The 22415-nt window shown below is 40.3% G+C and overlaps 2 protein-coding genes across 2 annotated transcripts; one reads left to right on the top strand and one right to left on the bottom strand.

Moving 5' to 3' along the window:
- The first annotated feature begins 173 nt into the window (after positions 1–173).
- LOC118365295 (oxidized purine nucleoside triphosphate hydrolase-like) lies at positions 174–5133 on the top strand. The gene is given in 5 exon segments (XM_052518742.1): positions 174–321; positions 387–438; positions 440–463; positions 465–526; positions 708–5133. Coding segments are annotated over 5 exon segments (456 nt in total). The 3' UTR covers positions 878–5133.
- A 227-nt stretch (positions 5134–5360) lies between these two features.
- Positions 5361–22300, bottom strand: LOC118365293 (sorting nexin-8-like). Its single transcript, XM_035747391.2, has 13 exons — positions 22020–22300; positions 16510–16637; positions 15685–15814; positions 12122–12312; positions 11486–11606; positions 9699–9835; positions 9483–9563; positions 9226–9386; positions 8848–8977; positions 8694–8762; positions 8231–8380; positions 7577–7726; positions 5361–7390 (listed from the first exon to the last, which is right to left on the bottom strand). The coding sequence occupies exons 1-13, from the start codon at positions 22039–22041 to the stop codon at positions 7301–7303; spliced, it is 1560 nt and encodes a 519-aa protein (XP_035603284.1). The 5' UTR covers positions 22042–22300; the 3' UTR covers positions 5361–7300.
- Between the last annotated feature and the right edge of the window lie 115 nt (positions 22301–22415).

Raw genomic sequence — 22415 nt, 5'->3', positions numbered from 1 at the left:
ATAACTTTTACAATGGTGTTTTGTCAGAAAATAACTTTACAGAATGCTTCTCAATAATCTGCAATGTATCATCTCTAGAGATACTGTAGCTTCGATGCAACCAAGAGAGTGAGGTCATCCATGGATTGTGGTCTACTGATTATTACACACCGATTATGTATATTACAGGTACAATGTTTACCAACAAGCTGCTGACCCTGGTGCTGGTGGTGCAGCCTGGACGGATGCTGCTGGGCATGAAGAAGAGATGGTTCGGAGCAGGGAAGTGGAATGGGTTTGGTGGCAATCTGAGGCCTACTATCTATTTTTTTTCCTACTCTGGTCTGAAAGCGACACACTATCCTGCTGCTTTCTCTCTATTTACAAACGGTTTGTTTCTTCCAGAGAACTGCAGGAGGAAAGTGGCCTCACAGTGGATGCACTTGATAAGATTGGAAATAACATTTGAATTCATCGGAGAAACAGCTGCTTGATGTGCATGTTTTCCGAGCTGACAACTACAACGGGGAGCCAACAGAGTCAGATGGTATTCATTCTCAATCTCATGCATTCTATTTAGGGCCTGGTTTGTGACCAGGATAAACTCAGCCCAATAGGCTATAATCAATTTCCTTGAAAAAACTGCTGCCCTATACTACTTTCCTTTTTATGGACATTTTAGACTGATGTCTGACGAAGTTCACTAACTTATACCTTTTCTCTTATAGAGATGAGGCCGCAGTGGTTCGACTCGGACAAGATACCCTTTGGTCAAATGTGGGTTGACGATATTCTGTGGTTTCCACTGATGCTTCAAAATAAGTTCTTTGGCTACTTCAAGTTTTATGGTCATGACTTGATCATCGATCACAAGTTAGAGGAGGTAGAAAAGCTTTAAGACCGACTACTGACCTCGGACTCATTCATACTGTATCAAAGAGCATTCCCACATGTTGTCTACCTGAAACATCCCTGGAGAAATACTGCAGAGTTCCTACTGATTCCAGCTACCCTTGTTCATATTCAGTGCCAAGAAATCCCCAGGTCTTTGTAGATTTACAAACCCTTTGTTGCCAGTGACCATATGCCTGTGAATCAGTCAAATTAATTCCCACTGAGCCAAAACCTAAATACTGGATGTGTAAATGTTGCTGACACATGTATCCCATTCCACTGTGTTTATATTACATTTCTAAAGTATGTGCGAATGCAGTGTGCTCTTTAGTAAAGTATGCACCTCTTTTTTGTTACTTCATTTTTTGTTACTTAATTATTTTTTCTTGGGCCTCTATACTATATCTATTGGTTTTTTTTTGCGAATTGGATTGATCCCCCCCCTACCACACGGAACCCCACTAATCCTACCGACGGAAACGCGAGGTGGCTAAAAACAGACCTCCATCCTATGCTAGCTTGCTACCGATGGCCCGGGTAGCTGTCTGAATTGCCGTGACCCTAACCAACCTCACTACTCACTGGACCCTTTTGATCACTCGACTAAGCATGCCTCTCCTTAATGTCAATATGCCTTGTCCATTGCTGTTCTGGTTAGTGTTTATTGGCTTATTTCACTGTAGAGCCTCTAGTCCTGCTCACTATCTATACCTTATCCAACCTATTAGTTCCACCACCCACACATGCAATGACATCTCCTGGTTTCAATGATGTTTCTAGAGACAATATCTCTCTCATCATCACTCAATACCTAGGTTTACCTACACTGTATTCACATCCTACCATACCTTTGTCTGTACATTATACCTTGAAGCTATTTTATCGCCCCCAGAAACCTCCTTTTACTCTCTGTTCCAGACGTTCTAGATGACCAATTCTTATTGCTTTTAGCCGTACCCTTATCCTACTCCTCCTCTGTTCCTCTGGCGGTGTAGAGGTAAATCCAGGCCCTGCAGTGCCTAGCTCCACTCCTATTCCCCAGGCGCTGTCTTTTGATGACTTCTGTAACCGTAATAGCCTTGGTTTCATGCATGTTAACATTAGAAGCCTCCTCCCAAATTTTTTTTTATTCACTGCTTTAGCACACTCTGCCAACCCGGATGTTCTAGCTGTGTCTGAATCCTGGCTTAGGAAGACCACCAAAAATTCTGAAATGTTCATCCCAAACTACAACATTTTCAGACAAGATAGAACTGCCAAAAGGGGCGGTGTTGCAATCTACTGCAAAGATAGCCTGCAGAGTTCTGTCCTACTATCCAGGTCTGTACCCAAACAATTTGAACTTCTACTTTTAAAAATCCACCTCTCTAAAAACAAGTCTCTCACCGTTGCCGCCTGCTATAGACCACCCTCTGCCCCCAGCTGTGCTCTGGACACCATATGTGAACTGATTGCTCCCCATCTATCTTCAGAGCTCGTGCTGCTAGGCGACCTAAACTGGAACATGCTTAACACCCCAGCCATCCTACAATCTAAGCTTGATGCCCTCAATCTCACACAAATTATCAATGAACCTACTAGGTACCTCCCCAAAGCCTTAAACACAGGCACCCTCATAGATATCATCCTAACCAACTTGCCCTCTAAATACACCTCTGCTGTCTTCAACCAAGATCTCAGCGATCACTGCCTCATTGCCTGCATCCGTAATGGGTCAGTGGTCAAACGACCTCCACTCATCACTGTCAAACGCTTCCTGAAACACTTCAGCGAGCAGGCCTTTCTAATTGACCTGGCCGGGGTATCCTGGAAGGATATTGATCTCATCCCGTCAGTAGAGGATGCCTGGTTATTTTTTTAAATGCCTTCCTAACCATCTTAAATAAGCATGCCCCATTCAAGAAATTTAGAACCAGGAACAGATATAGCCCTTGGTTCTCCCCAGACCTGACTGCCCTTAACCAACACAAAAACATCCTATGGCGTTCTGCATTAGCATCGAACAGCCCCCGTGATATGCAGCTGTTCAGGGAAGCTAGAAACCATTATACACAGGCAGTTAGAAAAGCCAAGGCTAGCTTTTTCAAGCAGAAATTTGCTTCCTGCAATACTAACTCGAAAAAGTTCTGGGACACTGTAAAGTCCATGGAGAATAAGAACACCTCCTCCCAGCTGCCCACTGCACTGAAGATAGGAAATACTATCACCACTGATAAATCCACTATAATTGAGAATTTCAATAAGCATTTTTCTACGGCTGGCCATGCTTTCCACCTGGCTACTCCTACCCCGGTCAACAGCACTGCACCCCCCACAGCAACTCGCCCAAGCCTTCCCCATTTCTCCTCCCAAATCCAGTCAGCTGATGTTCTGAAAGAGCTGCAAAATCTGGACCCCTACAAATCAGCCGGGCTAGACAATCTGGACTCCTTCTTTCTAAAATGATCTGCCGAAATTGTTGCCACCCCTATTACTAGCCTGTTCAACCTCTCTTTTGTGTTGTCTGAGATTCCCAAAGATTGGAAAGCAGCTGAGGTCATCCCCCTGTTCAAAGGGGGGGACACTCTTGACCCAAACTGCTACAGACCTATCTATATCTATCCTACCCTGCCTTTCTAAGGTTTTCGAAAGCCAAGTCAACAAACAGATTACCGACCATTTCGAATCTCACCATATCTTCTCTGCTATGCAATCTGGTTTCAGAGCTGGTCATGGGTGCACCTCAGCCACGCTCAAGGTCCTAAACGATATCTTAACCGCCATCGATAAGAAACATTACTGTGCAGCTGTATTTATTGATCTGGCCAAGGTTTTCGACTCTGTCAATCACCACATCCTCATCGGCAGACTCGACAGCCTTGGTTTCTCAAATGATTGCCTCGCCTGGTTCACCAACTACTTCTCTGATAGAGTTCAGTGTGTCAAATCGGAGGGTCTGCTGTCCGGACCTCTGGCAGTCTCTATGGGGGTGCCACAGGGTTCAATTCTTGGACCGACTCTCTTCTCTGTATACATCAAAGATGTCGCTCTTGCTGCTGGTGAGTCTCTGATCCACCTCTACGCAGACGACACCATTCTGTATACTTCTGGCCCTTCTTTGGACACTGTGTTAACAACCCTCCAGACAAGCTTCAATGCCATACAACTCTCCTTCCGTGGCCTCCAATTGCTCTTAAATACAAGTAAAACTAAATGCATGCTCTTCAACCGATCACTGCCTGCACTTGCCCGCCTGTCCAACATCACTACTCTGGACGGCTCTGACTTAGAATACGTGGACAACTACAAATACCTAGGTGTCTGGTTAGACTGTAAACTCTCCTTCCAGACCCACATTAAACATCTCCAATCCAAAGTTAAATCTAGAATCGGCTTTCGCAACAAAGCATCCTTTACTCATGCTGCCAAACATACCCTTGTAAAACTGACCATCCTACCAATCCTCAACTTTGGCGATGTCATTTACAAAATAGCCTCCAATACCCTACTCAACAAATTGGATGCAGTCTATCACAATGCAATCCGTTTTGTCACAAAAGCCCCATATACTACCCACCATTGCGACCTGTACGCTCTCGTTAGCTGGCCCTCACTTCATACTCGTCGCCAAACCCACTGGCTCCATGTCATCTACAAGACCCTGCTAGGTAAAGTCCCCCCTTATCTCAGCTCGCTGGTCACCATAGCATCACCCACCTGTAGCACGCGCTCCAGCAGGTATATCTCTCTGGTCACCCCCAAAACCAATTCTTTCTTTGGCCGCCTCTCCTTCCAGTTCTCTGCTGCCAATGGCTGAATGAACTACAACAATCTCTGAAACTGGAAACACTTATCTCCCTCACTAGCTTTAAGCACCAACTGTCAGACCAGCTCACAGATTACTGAACCTGTACATAGCCCACCTATAATTTAGCCCAAACAACTACCTCTTTCCCTGTATTTATTTAATTGATTTATTTTGCTCCTTTGCACCCCATTATTTTTATTTCTACTTTGCACATTCTTCCACTGCAAATCTACCATTCCAGTGTTTTACTTGCTATATTGTATTTACTTTGCCACCATGGCCTTTTTCTCCCTTCTCACCTCATTTGCTCACATCGTGTATATAGTCTTGTTTATACTGTATTATTGACTGTATATTTGTTTTACTACTGCTTTGCTTTATCTTGGCCAGGTCGCAATTGTAAATGAGAACTTGTTCTCAACTTGCCTACCTGGTTAAATAAAGGTGAAATAAAAAAAAAGGTGGAATGACAATGATTTTGATTGTTCAACTTTTTATATTTCTTTAACCTTTCACTAGGTAAGTCAGTTAATACATTTTTATTTACAATGACGGCCTGCTCCGGACGACACTGGGACAATGGTGCGCTGCTCAATCACAGTCGGATGTGATACAGCCTGGATTTTAACCAGGTACCTCTTGCACTGAGAAGCAGTGCCTTAGACCGCTGTGCCACTCGGGAGCCCAACAATGAGACGGGTATCTGATACTTTTTATTTAACATGAAGTGAGATTCAACATAAAACTGTACAATAGTTAAATGTTCCTGTATCTACATCCTTCACCCAATTCAAATGTTCTTTCTCAAAGATCATAAAGCATTTGTTACTCAAAATTTTTAAGACTTGACAAAAAAAATAAGGTTATGACAATATCTCATGTTGACACAATAATAACTTGTGAGGAACCAATTAACAGTTCCACAGAGAAGAGACAATACTGCATTGAATAAAACATCTAATATTACTCAGTTCTAATTGAGACAACATTTTATTACACAGCCTCATTCCTGTACTTTAATTACATGTAAAACACATGCAATTTGCACATCCTGCAAGAAGAGGCTGAATTTCGCAAGAACAGGTTACGTAAACCTTCAATTGTGAGTGAAAAAATACATTTTTCATCAGATCAAATAATGAGAAACTTTATCAACATAATCTTATGCTTTAGACATTAAATAAATGTATACTGTTGAATAAGAGGACAATAAATCATTGGGTATATTCTTGAAAAAGATCAATCGGAGAATATTCTTGAATATTGCATTCACAGAAAAATATTCCATATAGTTTTCTTCAAATCTACATTAAGTAAACACTGAACCACCATTATTGCATCTTAATTGAAACAAACATTGCAAACAGGTCAATAGCATTAACACAGAGCACATTTAATTTCTACCTGAAATAAGATATTACAGGATAATTACTACTTAATTGCACTAATGACTGTGGCATTGTAGCATGTTTCTTTGGTATGTTCACCATTGGTCACGTGGAGTGTTATATCAGCCATAAATCATAAATTATTTTAAAACTTCTTCAAACTTACTTCAAACTTCTTCCTCTTGATAGCTTGCTCGGGCTCAGGAGTAGAAACTGAAGCAGCTTTTCACAGTATTGCAACGAAGATTCAATTGAAGCAAGGAATCTGAAGGCCTTTGCCCAAATATCAACACAAGCTAGAAAGCCCAGTTGCACAAGTGTGGTCAGTAGGATGATTAATACTTATGTTGCACTTCACAACAAACCATTGAATAGCATGCTGCTACTACATTTACTTTAATACATATTGGTTTGCCTGTCTTTTTTCAGAAATGAGCCCGTGCCCTGATTAGAATCTTTCTAAACATCTTAAACATTTACACTAGTCATTTTAAACACAAAGGTTATGTTGCCACAACCTGGCTGCGGCAAGGAAACGTATCTTCCCTGTGTGGCAACATCTTCAATCAGCTTAATTAGTGTATTCTTACACGCAAATACATTCTTACATGTGTCTGCCTGCAATAAGACACTACATTATACCTCGACATAGGCGAATGATCCTCCAAGAAGTGTAGGTAAGAAGTCCCTCATATGGTAAAGGCATTGAGCTACAAAATAACACAGAAAGTGTCCAGCTTTTCAACAAAATGTTCCCTATATATCAATTATGAAATCCATATTTTCCTCTTCTCATACAGCAAGGCAGCAGTACACATTCTTCAAAGCACTCTTCCACTTCCCAATGAGCACCTTTGATCAACCTCTGACATCCCTAGTGATGATGTACGTACGGTATAATATATCTCGAGCTGCAGACCACATCCATTCATTGAAATCAGTGATGTAGTGGTAAAAAAAATAAAAAGTGGGTAAACTGTTCGCGGAGTAGCAGAGAAAAAAAGTAGTGCTCCCTATACTTCAATGCATTTTTCCACAAAAGGTGGATGAACTGTCCCACAAAGAAAATGAAAAAAAAGGTTGAGTAAACTGCATTTACTCACCACTGATTTATACTTAAAGGCACAGTTTGTAGTGTTTTTCAAGGTTTTATGAAAACAGTTCACCATCAGTCCCTTCTGAGAGTGACTGTCTTCTTGGCTTGCAAAGCAGCATATTCATCGCTTGTTGAGAGAGAAGGGGACATGGGTGTCTACTTGGGTGTAAGAGGAGGGGATTGCATTTCATCGACACCAAAGAGACACCCAAGCTTCTCCTGGAGATCATTCCACACTGCACCCATCTAGTTATCAAACAAACAAAGTAGTCTGTTACAGTGAAAGCATCCTCTGGCCAAAATTCTATAGACGATCATCTTATAATTGTATTATCTATTAAAGATTAGAATCAACACACATCAACCTAATGAACTGTGTGCTCCACTACTTCAACTCAATCCTGACACTGTATATTTCCAGGTGAGTCTCACCTCTTGGTGACCTTGGACCTGTGAGTTGACGAAGGCTCCCAGGATGTGAGAGGTGATGGGCAGGTATGTGAAGATGAGCTGAGTCTCCTGGTGAAGGCAGAACAGGGAGAAGTAGTTCCGCAGTTCCATGGTCTGAATGGCGTTCTCCTGCTGTTGGGGGAGGATACAAACCATTGCTTCACAAACCACAACCATATGATGGTTATCAAGAGGAACAACCTCATTGATCACAAGACCATGCTGTCATGGCCTTGTCTGTAGGAGTCAGTGTTGAAAGACATGACATATGAGATCCATTCTAAAGGCTGAAATTCCCAACTGTCAAATGCAATATCTTCCTAAGACGGTTTAGTATGAGAAATGCTGTAGGACCTACAAGGATATCAATCCTTATACCAGGGTATCAATCAACTCCCAAATGATGGCATCTAGGAAAATGCTGTTCCCTCCTTCCTCTCAATGTCAGAGAGGACACAGTCTCTCCGAGGGAGGGTGGGTTGGTCTGTGATGACATTATTTCATCTTCATTATCCTGACAACAGTGTTGATTTGACGTGTGACAACCCTGAGTAAATGAGGAAAGAAGAGCGCTTTTCAAGCACAGAGAGAGAGCGAGGGGGGAGAGAAGGAGATGGAATGAATGAGAAAGAGAACCTGCACAATGCGAGACTCCAGTTGCTCCACTGACACCTGCTCTTTGGGCTGCACTGTGGCACTCATCATCTGCCTCTTCATCATACCGTACTTCTGCAGCGCTCTCTGGTGCTCGTGCAATACTCCCTTCTCATGCCGCTCACACAGATCCTATGGGACACAACCACACGGTAAGAAATAACTACCCTATTTTTACATTATAGTATTTAGCAGACACTTGTCCAGAACCACTTACAGTAAGTAGTACTTATTTGTACTGGTCCCACGTGGGAAACCCACAACCCTGGCGTTGCAAGCACCATGCTCTACCAAGTGAGCCACACGGGTCAAAGATATATTGTTAACACTCGAAATGAAGTTGCTGTTATACCAGTGTAGTGCATTTGTAGTAACACTAGTAACATTGCATTAACTTGATACAGAGTTCTTCAGTAAATATATTTTTTACATTTCTCAAACTCACTCTGTACGATTGCAGCAAATCCAAGAATAGATTCAGTTTTTCCACGACATCATCCTCTTCTCTCCTCCCCTTAAGATATCAATGAATAAACGATTATGAGTTTGGCAATACCACAGGAGAGCAGGTGGTACGTATACGGTGAGCTGGATTGTACCTGCTGAGCACCTTTGTCTGCTAGCAGAGCAAACTCCACGGAAAGGCCTTTCAGAGACTGACGGAGAATGCCCCAGGTGCTTTGGGATGAAGCCAGAGAGGGAATGGGTGAACCATCAGAGCCCAGTGTACTGCAACAGAAAGCATAACTAGAGAAGCTGGACCAGTACGGTGTCTTGGCTTACAAAAAACAATTTGAAGTGAAAACCCTGAAAAGGAAAAGAAAACAAATCCTTTACAATTGCCAACATTTTCTTCCCCAAAACTGTTGTATGGGTGGGGTAGCTAGCATAATACGTTTCCTTGGGCTAAAACACTTGTGTAGAGAGGGGCGATAGAGAAAGAGAGTTTTATGCCCTGTAAATGCTGAGTTCTGTACCTGAGCTCCCTTCCAAACATTAGCAAATCAGTGGCGTTTTCCTTGGAGCGCTCGGCCATCTTCTCTGCCCGGTCCCGCAGCTTGTGAAAGCTGTTGTGGATATTCCTGATCACTTCCCTGCTTGATGAAAACTGGGCCTGGATATCAGCTGGGAGATAATCCTACAGCACAGATGTAACAAGACTCACACTGCTGCGTCTCAGTAGGATTTCAAATAGTCATTTGATGTACCATTTCATAACAGAAACAATACAAACCTTTGCCAGAGTTGCCATTGTATTAGTCATGAATTCATCTCCCACTTTCTTGCAAGCATCACGCATTTTCACCTGAACGTCCTGAGAGTAAGCGAGAGAGTAAAGTTGTGTGAGCAGTACAGTCATTATCCATGGCAAGCCAAAGAACAATGTGATCTTGGCGTAGACGACTAGCAGAGATGGAGAAAGGTGGTCTTTTCAGTAGCAGAGACGTACCGAGCCGTTGAAGGTGAGAAAGGTCTTGACCAGATCGTCCTCGGAGAAGAAGGGGTGTCGTGCCACTAGGTTGATGAACCGGCCCAGAGCACGCCGCCTTCCCTCTATAAAGTCCCTCTCAGACATGGAGGTCAGGACTGTAGACAGAGGTCAGTTAAAGAGCCAGCATATTCAGTTGTTCTGCTTCCGTAAAACAGAAGAGATCATACCATTTTATGTAATACAGTCAGGGTTGGCCCTTGAACTAACTAATCAACCTGGATTACTAAAAAAAAAAAAAAAAAAAGTGTAATCGGATTACTTACATTCTTAAAAACAGCTAATTACTTTCGGGATTACTTTATCTATCTATACTTCGGCTTGATAAAACTTTGACATCATTGCTGTCATTTAGCGCACCATCAGCACTTCTCACATGTTCTCAGAGATTATATTATTCTGCTGATTGCCCATTTAGGGTGGATGGCTTCTTTTGTGGATGAATGAATTGGTAAAGCTTCCAAAACATTGACACCTGGCTCACTGGCCAATGCAAATCATCTGGACTACAGAGTTCCTGCTTGCTGCTTTGAAGCAGTGCAGTTTTAATCTCTCTTTCCTTCGTGAAATGCTTTTAGAATGCACAATATTTCAAAATGTAGGCCTAATCATGGGGAAAACACTACTGAATGCAACCAATGTGGTTACTGTGTAAGAGAAAAGGGTCTAAGCTTTCTGGTCTGAAATTGTGTTTTAATATCCAACAAAGGGCACCCACGTTGAGCATTAAAGGTAGGTGCATAGGCATATATATTAAATGTACTGTTAGATATACATTTCACGGCTAACTATCAGTAATAGGCTATACTTTGAGTTAGAAATCTAGCTAACCACTTCCTCATCTGGTGAATTAGCCCCAAATAAATTAGCCTCAAAATATAAATTAGTGCCCAAAAAGATGTCGACAAATGAATATCTGTTGATCAAAAAATATATAAAAATTCTGTAAGCTTATTTTCATAGTGAAATAATAACAATTGCCTCGTTGCCAAACCCCAAGTCCATGACAATCACCGGTTTAGGTTGCAATTCAAAATAGCTGGAATCATGCAGTTGTACTTGAACATGATGTTAGAATAAACCATGCATTTCTTGAATCATACCATGTTAGTAGTCTAGTACACCTCTGAATAAAAATGTTGAATTACTTTATAAGATGATAAGACTACCATTTTTTTCCTATTGTGTGACCCCACAGCAATTGTGTTGTAACCAAATCATGGGCTGGTGCCAACAAGTAAAAATGCTAGTATGGAGCCCTGTGATTATGCTCTTACACATAGAACATAACATGAATTATAGGATATTTGGGCTCTCACCCCATTTGGAAATAATAATGTTACTAAATGAAAAAAAATCTATATTAAATCAAAATTTTTAAGCATTTTCACATATGTCTGAGTGCTAGAAGTTAAAGTAATGCAAAAGTAATCCAAATGTAATCAGATACTTATTTGGAGTAATCCAAAAGATTATTTATCATGTAACTGTAATCAGTAACGGATGACATTTTTCAAGTTATCCGCCCAACCCTGAATAAAGTAATAACATTGGTATCTAATAATGGTAATATAAAGACAGAGCTCATGTCTGGATGTGAGAACACGGGTGAAGTTGGATTAATACAATTTGAGTTCCTCTGGATCAGCAGGACCCCAGCTCTGATGCAGAGTGGAACACTTATTTACAGATCGAAGCCTCACTCTCCTCCTAATAATCAAACGTTCTGACTGACATCCTCCATATACCTCCTTTCAGCATTCTCTTAGGTGGCAACGCAGGCACCATTCTGTAGGCAAACCTCTGCAGCAAGAGCTCGTGGAAGACATCGAAGTCACTGTACCGCCGGTAAACAGATATCTTAAAATGCTGAAAAGGTTCAAACAAATATTACATCTGTGAATAACCGAGATGTGCAAAATAACATAATGCTTTGGGGTTGTGAATTCAACAAATATATTGACAATGGATGCGTTTGTCATGTGTTGGCTTTAGTTCATACTAATTGTGAATGCTCACGGCACAGAAACAACACCAGCTCTGTTCAGCTTAGGCATCCAGTGTAAATGATGCAATGTACTGTATGCATACATTCATTCTTAGATGGACAAGCATTAAAGCCATTCGTTTCACCAAGCCAAAAATGCAGAAATAATTGAGAAGCCAGGAATAGAGCCAGAGGGAATTACATAATTTTTGGAGTTATGATCAAAATTCCTATTAATAAATGTTGCTTGTAATGCACAAAAGTGACCTATTTGAAGTAAAAAGGTAAATGCATGGTAAAGTATGTGCCTTACCTTTCCTATTAATAACTTCCTTAACTGTTCATCTAACAAAGCCCATTTATGTTACAATCATATGTAATTAAATGCAGCCTTCACCTGGCTGGTGATCTGGTACTCCACGTGTTTGAGGAACAGACCCTTCTTTTCAGGAATTAGCTCCACCTGGACTGTATCCCTGGCAAGCAGCTTGCCCAGGGTCTGGGGCACCGTGAGGGGGCTCTCCTGAGTTGGCTGCATCCTCAGAGTCTGGAGGTCCTTGAACTCACCAAGTTGGGGCTTAGGGAACTCTGTCAAACAAACACAAAGTCAAACATGAGATAACAATGCTCTCATCCACTCATTTATCTAGAAGGCAATCAGCACATCTATGCTCACAGACAAAGTGTAAACATCCAGCTCTTTTGAACTAATAGACATCATTTGTGATTTCCTGTAGTGCGGGTTTGAATATAAAACATTTTCCTACACACATCCATGTTGTGTGGGAAAAGCAATCATGTTCCAGTGTACATTTGACATTTCACCTCCCTTAGTGGCCCTCTGATCCTTCAGACACTTGAATTCTCCCATTCACATTTTTTTGCCTACTTTTATTTAATCAAGTGAGCCCAATTGAGACCAGTGTCTCATTTGCAATGGTGCCCTGAGGACAAAAACGGCATCAATACAACAAAATATAAAAAATAAACTACAATTCAGCTATAAATACATTATAACAAGTTATAATAGTCAATTGAAACAATTGCACACTTCCGTGAACTCATTTACCAACAGTTTTAAACTGCCCTATCGACACCAGGGAATCCAGGTGGAAATTGATCGTAAGGTATTCCAGAACTGTGGTGCGTTAAAACGAAAGGCAAATTTACCAAACTTGGTGGAGACAACCGGGACCTCAAGAGTTAAGAAAACCTCGGAGCGGGATTGGTATCTCATATTGAAATATTTCAACAGGGAAGCGAGGCATATTGGAATATTGTGGAGCAGAGCTTTGTAAACAAGGAGTAATAAAATAATCTACAGGATTTTAGTGAGGTCCAGCCAACCTTCTGATACATGATGCAGTGATGAGTACTAAAACTGTCAGTGAAGTGCACTATGGTAGATGGCTTCCCACAGTTTAAGAGTAGTGGCTTGCTGGGTAGATGGCTTCCAACAGTTTAAGAGTAGTGGCTTGCTGGGTAGATGGCTTCCAACAGTTTAAGAGTAGTGGCTTGCTGGGTAGATGGCTTCCAACAGTTTAAGAGTAGTGGCTTGCTGGGTAGATGGCTTCCCACAGTTTACGAGTAGTGGCTTGCTGGGTAGATGGCTTCCAACAGTTTAAGAGTAGTGGCTTGCTGGGTAGATGGCTTCCCACAGTTTAAGAGTAGTGGCTTGCTGGGTAGATGGCTTCCAACAGTTTAAGAGTAGTGGCTTGCTGGGTAGATGGCTTCCCACAGTTTAAGAGTAGTGGCTTGCTGGGTAGATGGCTTCCAACAGTTTAAGAGTAGTGGCTTGCTGGGTAGATGGCTTCCAACAGTTTAAGAGTAGTGGCTTGCTGGGTAGATGGCTTCCAACAGTTTAAGAGTAGTGGCTTGCTGGGTAGATGGCTTCCCACAGTTTAAGAGTAGTGGCTTGCTGCAGTCTGGTAAAAGTATTTTCCCCCTTTCAGATTCTGCTATTTGTTTTGCATATTTTTTGATAATGAATGTTATCAGATCTTCAACCAAAACCTAATATTAGATCAAGGGAACCTGAGTTTACAAATATTTTTTTAAAAAACGTATTTAATTGAATTCACACAGTTATGCAACACCCAATTCCACTGTGTGAAAAATTAATTGCCCCGTACACTCAATAACTGGTTGTGCCAACTTCAGCTGCAATGACTGCAACCAAATGCTTCCTGTAGTTGTTGATCAGTATCTCACATCGCCTGAGGCAGCAAAGCATCCCCAAACCATCACCATGCTTGACTGTTGTCATGAGGTTCTAACTGTGGAATGCAGACTCTTGGAAGAACGTTCTATGATTGATTCAAACGTATAACTTTTTGGATGACATGGGTCCCATTATGCCTGACGAAAACCAAATGCTGCATTTCACAGTAAGAACCTCATTACCAACAGACAAGCATGGTGGTGGTAGTGTGATGGTTTGCCTCAGGGCCTGGACGACTTGTCTTAATAGAAGGAACCATGAATTCTGCATCAGATAAATCTACAGGAGAATGTTAGGCCATCCGTCTGTGAGCTGAAGCTGAAGCACAGCTTTGTCGTGCAACAAGACAATGATCAAAAACACACATTCAAGTCTACATGAAAAGATGTTGTGGCAGGACATGAAACAAGCAGCTCATGCTTGAAAACCCACAGATGTTGCGGAGTTTTAACTGTTCATGAAAGAGTGGTAAAAAATTCCTCCACATTGACGTGAGACTGATAAACAACTACAGGAAGTGTTTAGTTTGAGTCATTGCAGCTAAAGGTGGCACAACCAGTTATTGAGTGTAAGTTGGCAACTACTTTTTCACACAGGAGCATTGGGTGTGGCATAACTTTATTTATTAAATAAATGTATTAAGTATGTAATTGTTGTGTTATTTGCTCACTCAGTTTCCCTTTATTTAATATTAGGATTTGTTTGAAGATCTGATAGCATTCAGTATTAAAAATATGTAAAAGTGGAAACAATTAGAAAGGGGGCAAATACTTTTTCACGGCACTGTATATAAATAGTAAAGAGCACAGGTCCCAATACCAACCCCTGCAGTACACCTTTTGTAATTTTGAGGAAACTAGACTTGACACCATTAGAAAGCTCACATAACTCTCTCTAAACTCAAATGTCTCTTAAGTCTTTCAAACAATTATGATGGTGTGATTCATGTGATCCTGAATGTAACCCTCCTTGACATTCCACAGAGATATGAGTTAATCGTCCTCCTACAACAACCAGGAAACCAGCTCTACCATAGCTCAGCAGAGAAAACGTGACATCAGTTTCACAGAAAGCAGTCAGCTGCCATATTGGCAGCACTGAAATAACACAGAGGGCCCTAAATAATCATATGAGCTTTGGAACAGAGCTCTAACTCAGGGCTGTGTTTGGAGTAATGGCTACCTCTGAAAAACCAAAGACGACGACTCCTCTCCAACTTAATGGTACTGTACACTTTAACACTCGTGCTTTTCTTCACAAAAACCTAGCCACAGAATGTGAAAGTAAACTGATTCATATAATCAAGAAAAACAAGTGTACTTAAGAGAGAGGGAAGAGTTCTTCCTGTAACTTTCATTATGATTTTCACAGAGCTGTTCCAGAGGAAAAAAAGGGCAGGGAAAGGTTGTGTGTATTTTACAGAGACATGGGAAGGGAGCTGGTGTATTCCCGGACGCAATGCCCAGAGGTTAGAGGAAACCGGCCAACAAATACAACACACTCTGATAAAACTAGCCTTTTAGCTTTTTAGCACAGCACACCTGCTTGTTTTGTGTGCAAATGCTTGTCACATGCATATTCAACTTCACACAATATATAGCGAAGTGAACTTTCTCACACAAGCTGTTCATAGGGGTCACAAAGGTTTTTGACCTTAGATACTTAACAGTCAAGCCACTGATTAAGATGCACATTTACTGCTGTGTCCTTACTTGAAAACAACTCGTTAAAAGGCTTACCTTGTATGCAGTTCTCTAAGAGTTTCGGGCTTGGTTGCTTTCCTTGCTGAGCAAGGGCGATCAACGCCAGTGCTTTATACAGGGATAACTTGCTTAAGAATCCATCAGTGTAGTCAACATGCTCAGCAATCTGAAAAAGACAGGACATTACAGGACTCTCTTAACAGGTCATTGCTCAATCCAAGGCCTAATTTCAGCCGTGGTTGACAAGAAAATGCAGAGAACACTTTAGTAATGATCTAATACAGTAAGAAACATCAAACTGAACCATGAGGTCTAAGCTGAAATACACATTATCCATGGAAACGCTTCATTGATGTAACACGTTGTATTTTTCATGTCCCATGTGCTCTTGAATAACACAACTTTTAAATGCCATCCCCTCAAATACCATCACTTTTGAGTAAGCTTTACTGAAGCAAATACCACTAATTAAATGGCAGCAAGGAGATAGTTTCCAGGAACCACCCTTTCTAATAACTGGTGCTGGAACTAGTATTGTAATTACCCCCTTAGTACTTAGTGGTAAAACAAATATAGGCTTGAGAGGGTCTTTGAATAGTTTGTATCAAAGAGCGCTAGATGTTTTTCAAGTCTTTTCTGTTAAGTGTCTACTTCCTATTCTGCAGAATTTCTTCCAAGAAGGGAAGAGGATAGAAAACCCATAGGTCTAATACATAACAAACCAGCCTGTGCTTCTGTTTCATAACAACAAAAACTTGAGCCTAAAAAAACCCCCACAAACAGCCAGAACTTCCTTTCCACATTTGGCAGGCATTCTAGATCATAGATGTGACAACAAGTAAAGAACAAGTTGGTGTTCACCTGGCCCTGCACAGCAGTGGGAAGATCTGTTCTGCTGAGCAACCTCTGGAAGACCTCCACCTGCACTCGTTCCTCTATCTTACTCCGGATGGCCTCATACACCTCCCTGTAGTATGGAGGCACTGATCCTGAGAGAGGAGGTGCACAAACCATTAGGCATGGATTTATGTGGATGAAGACATTTCTATTAAATTGCATGATTTGTGGTTAAACATCATGGCAAAACCTGTGTTTCATTTAACCGAAACAAATCAAATGTATTGGTCGCGTACACATATTTTGTAAATGTTATCGCAGGTTTCTAGCTCCAACAGTGCAGTAATACCTAACAATACAGAAATACACAAACACAGAAATAAAGAAATATCAGAATGAGCAATGTCAGAGTGCAGATACATAGATATTTTACACAGTGTACAAAACATTAAGAACACCTGTTCTATCCATGACAGACTGACCAGGTGAATCCATGTGAAATCTATGATCCCTTATTGATGTCACTTGTTAAATCCACTTAAAATCAGTGTCGATGAAGGGGAGGAGACAGCTTAAAGAAGGATTTCCAAGCCTTGAGACAATTGAGATATGGATTGTGTGTGTGTGCCATTCAGAGGGTGAATAATGAGCAAGACAAAAGAGTTAAGTGGCTTTGAACAGGGTATGGTAGTAGGTGTCAGGCACACCGGTTTGTGTCAAGAACTGCAACGCTACTGGGTTTTTCACACTGAACCGTTTGTGTGTGTATCAAGAATGGTCCACCACCCAAAGGACATCCAGTCAACTTGACACAACTATGTGAAGCATTGGAGTCAAGAAGGGCCAGCATCCCTTTCGACACCCGTCCATTCCCCGTCAAATTGAGGCTGTTCTGACGGCAAAATTGGAGGGGGGGAGGGGGAGAGAGTTCAACTAAATATTAGGAAGGTGTTCCTAATGTTTGGTATACTCAGTGTATATGCATATAATGGTTGTGAAAATATGGACAGTATATAAATATAAAATGTGTGTACAGCAGTAGTTATATAGGATAAGCCTTGACTAGGATAGAGTATATACATACAAAGTGGGTAAAACAGTATGTAAATATAATCAAAGTGGCCAGTGTTCAATGACTATGTACACAGGTCAGCAGTCTCTAAGGTGCAGGTAGGGCTGTATTCAGGGCTTGTAAAATTATACCTAGGCTAAAAATAAGCCTTCAGCATAAGAGTCACTAATTATAATTATTTTATAATAATGACCAACTTCTGGTAACAGGCATTATAGAAAATTAAAGGTGTAAAATTTAACTTTTTGGGCGACCAAGCATATTCACATAGAAATGTGTGTTATAGATCTGTCATTCTCACTGAAAGCAAGTCTAAGAAGTTGTAGATCTGTTTTATTTGTGCTATTTCTATGCTTCCTGTACTTAAGTTTTGTTTTTGTGTTTTTTACTTTCGGTTTTGTACATCAGCTTCAAACAGCTGAAAATACTATATTTTTCTAATGGAAAATATATTTCAGTGGTTTAGATGATACAATGATGCTCTACACTATATTTGCTTGTTTTGTCACAAACTGAAATTAGGCAAACTATTCACATTTTAGTAGCCAGTAAATGGCGGAGCGATTTCTGCATAGTGCATCTTTAACACAGATCTCAAACAATCTCAAGCACAAGCCCACCTGCTAGTGAGTAGCCAGCTAATCTATATATTTAAAGTCTAGCTAACTTGGATGTACAGTGCATTTTGTTGTGTTACAGCCTTAATTTAACATGTATTAAATTGAGATTTTGTGTCACTTGTCCACACACACACACAGAACCCCATAATGTCAAATTGGAATGATGTTTTTAGAAATGTTAACTAATTAAAAATGAAAAGATGAAATGTCTTGAGTGAATAAGTATTCAACCTCTGTTATTGCAAGCCTAAATAGGTTCAGTAGTAAAGATTTTCTTAACAAGTCACATAATAAGTTGCACGGACTCCCTCTGTGTGCAATAATAGTGTTTAACATGAGTTTTTAATGACTATCTCTGTACCCCACACACTCTAAAGTCCCTCAGTCGAGCACTTAATTTCAAACTCAGATTCCACCACAAAGACCAGGGAGATTTTCCAATGTTTCTCAAAGAAGAGCACCTATTGGTAGATGGGTAAAAAAACAAAACAGACATTGAATATCCCTTTGAGCATGGTGAAGTTATTAATTACACTCAATACACCCAGTCACCACAAAGATACAGGCGTCCTTCCTAACTCAGTTGCCAGGGAGGAAGGAAACAGCTCAGGGATTTCACCATGAGCCCAATGGTGATTTTTAAACAGTTAAAGAGTTTAATGGCTGTGATAAGACAAAACTAAGGATGAATCAACAACAATGCTGTTACTCCACAATACTAACCTAAATGAGAGTTAAAAGAAGGAAGCCTGTACCGAATAAAATATTCAAAAATATGCATCCTGTTTGCAATAAGGCACTAAGAACTAAGAACTGCAAAGAATGTGTCAAAGAAACACTGTATGTCCTGAATACAAAACAATGTTTGGGACAAATCCAACACAACAGATCACCGAGTACAACTCTTCATATTATCAAGCATGATGTTGGCTGCATCATGTTAAGGGTATGCTTGTCATCAGCAAGGACTAGGGAGTTTCTTAGGATAATAGAAAACACAATATAGCTACAGTAAGCACAGGCAAAATCCTAGAGGAAAACCTGGTTCAGTCTGCTTTCCAACAGCAAAGCAATGTTGCAACAAAAAGAATCCTTGCGACATGTGTCATGGAAACGGCAGATATAGGAGAAACTTTCTCAAGATCGACAACATTTTTTTGTTCGACGGGTGGATTTTTATTTTGTTCAACTTTCTGTATTTTGACAAATGATGATTGAAACTGTGTTTTTAGAATAAATTATGATTTCCTAATCATTTTGAAGGTAAACACGGCATGTGATGTCACTGTATAATTATAAAGCTCAACTCCAGGTTTAATTCTAAATGCCTATTGCTTCCACACAAAAAAAATATATATATTATGTTTCTTTGCAGAACAAGGACTGTCCTGACTTTCAAGAATGCATGAATTGCTTCGCCTTGCTTGTCTGGTTGGCAAGTTTCACCATTAAATTCTTTCAGGTCTACAGGGGTGCAAGTTTTACCATGGCACTGACTGCAGCGATACGCTGGCACATGTGACTTATTAGAATATGGCAAATATGAGTAAATGATTGCATTCTACACATGTTGGCTTTTGTGGGATACCTGAGACATGCAACAGATAGGTGGGAGGGCATACAGCTTGTCGCCAAAAATTTGCTTAAATGGGTAATGGAAACACTTCATCCACTACATTTTTACATCGACACTCTCATTTTTTGTGTGTGTGATGTCATTACATCCAGGTGTTTTTATTGAAACGAGATAGTTCAATGGAAACGCACTCTAGCAGGTAATTGTCACATATTTTCTAAATGTTGACCAACAAAAATTAATCACTGGACAAGCTAATGGAAACATTGCTAGTGAATGTTCCTGAGTGGCTTAGTTACAGTTTTGACTTAAATTGGCTTGAAAACCTATGCCAAGAAAATGGCTATCTAGCAATGATCAACAACCAACTTTACTGAGCTTGAAGAATTTTTTCAAGAATAATGTGAAAATATTGTACAATCCAGGTGTGCTCTTAGATACTTACCCAGAAAGACTCACAGCTGTAATCACTGCCAAAGGTGATTCTCACATGTAATTGTGTCAGGGGGTTGAATACTTTTAATCAAGATATATTATTGTTTTATTTTATACATAAATTCTTTACCAAATGTTAGAATTTTTCTTCCACTTTGACAGAGTATTTTGTGTAGATCGTTGACAATTAAATGCATTTTAATCCCAACTTGTAACACAACAAATTGTGGAAAAAGTCAAGGGGTGTGAATACTTTCTGAAGGCACTGTACATACAGGTAACTGTCAAAATAAAGGAAATGCCAACATAAAGTGTCTTAATAGGGTGCTGGGGCACCACGATCCAGGCCAGCTTTACTGCATCTTGGCTTAGATTCTACACTCATCTGGAACTCTACTGGAGGAATGCGACAGACACCATTAGTTTGCAAGAAATTCCATTTGATATTTTGTTGATGGTGGTGGAAAACACCGTCTCAGACACCACTCCAGAATCTCCCATAAGTGTACAATTGTTCAACCATGGCATATGGTTTACATCGTTTTCATGCTCATCAAACCAATCAGTGGCCACTCGTGCCCTGTGGGATAGGGGCATTGTAATCCATAGCATAGCCACGGTAGCCAAAATAATGGCCTGCCCAGCATTGTTATACATGACCCTAAGCATGAAAGGAATTGCCTAATTAACTCAGGAACCACCTGCTTTCAATATACTTTGTATCCCTCATTTCCATTATTATGGCAGTTACAAGTATGGGCAAACCAGTGCTTAAAATAATAAATGTATGTATTTTGGCAAACATGTTTACAAAGTAAACTTAATCATATGTCATTTTCATAATGAAAGAAAATAAAAAATAAACTAGCGACAATTTTCCTATGGTAGTCTGGGTAACGTTACCAACTAACTTTCCACTCCTGTCATTTGTTTGCCAAGACGCTGGTAAAAATAAAATAAAAAGCTAAACGTAATCCTCTGCTCTCCCCACACCCAATGTTATGTTTACAATGACATGTATTACGTCAGCATACCCAATGTTTGAATGCTTCTAATCAAATGTATGAATTAAATTAATGTTTTTCTATCAGTCTAATTTGCATAAATATTGTGATTGGATGATAACTGTGAGGGTTATCGAATCAGGATGAAATATTAACGATAGAATGTTCACATGAAGATTTCCTAAAGTCTCTTAGGCAAATCGTGGAATATAATAGCTAAACAGAAGACAACCAGCCTAGTCTTATGCTATGGAACGTTGAATTCGTGATTTGGACAGGTCATAGAAATATAATCTAGATTGTAAATCTATGGGACAGGTAACATCCACAACAGATGAGAACATGACAATGAGCAGAGTACAGCAGCCTACCCTACTGTATAAAATACCCCTACAGTTATGTCAAATCACCCTTAATTACACCTATCTTATGTTCTTGTCTATTACGGTTCTGTACTTCTATGTATTTGTAGATTTTATGTGAACCCCAGGAAGAGTAGCTGCTGCATGTGCAGTAGCTAATAGGGATCCTAATAACTTAAACACCCTTGCTAAACGTGTAATCTAATGCTCAGATGAGTAGTAAACCAACTATATTACTGTTTATGTTAAAGTTGACAGGTTTTGTAGTTACATCACGAATCGTAGGCTACACTATTTAGCTCTGAACACTTCACACCGCGTTCTCTGAATTCAATCACAAACATAACCCCCCCCAAAAAAATCATTATTTCCCCTGTCGCCACGTAGAACGTTTACAAAAAGTCGAAAACACATTCTTAATTACAACATAAAGATGTGGAACATAACATGTATTTAGCAAATTACCTTCATTGAGCTCGCCTGCCATAGTTCAGATTGTCATGTGAGCACGACAGCACCTCCATGTGATTTCCTGATGGAAAAAAAAAACCCGAAGAATGAACTATTTCTTAAAGTTGTAGTGAACTTTGGACATTTTCCAGATTTCAGACCTGTCCAAACATTATTGTAGGCACTAAACAAGACCTGGATTACTGCAAACTGGATATTAGGAATCCAGAACATAGGAGCATAGGTGAACAAGTGTTATTGTATATGGATCCTCCCCCACAAAGGATTGAAAAATCTCAAATATGCCTCTGCCCTCGAAAAAATTGCTTTCCCACTCTCAGTCCAACTTTGGAAACCGAACAATTATGACATAGCCTAACCGCAGTGGTGTAAAATACTTTATAAAAATAA

The sequence above is a fragment of the Oncorhynchus keta genome, chromosome 5 (assembly GCF_023373465.1).
Source record: "Oncorhynchus keta strain PuntledgeMale-10-30-2019 chromosome 5, Oket_V2, whole genome shotgun sequence".
In the NCBI taxonomy this organism is placed as follows: domain Eukaryota; kingdom Metazoa; phylum Chordata; class Actinopteri; order Salmoniformes; family Salmonidae; genus Oncorhynchus; species Oncorhynchus keta.
This window is presented reverse-complemented; position numbering and strand designations above follow the sequence as displayed.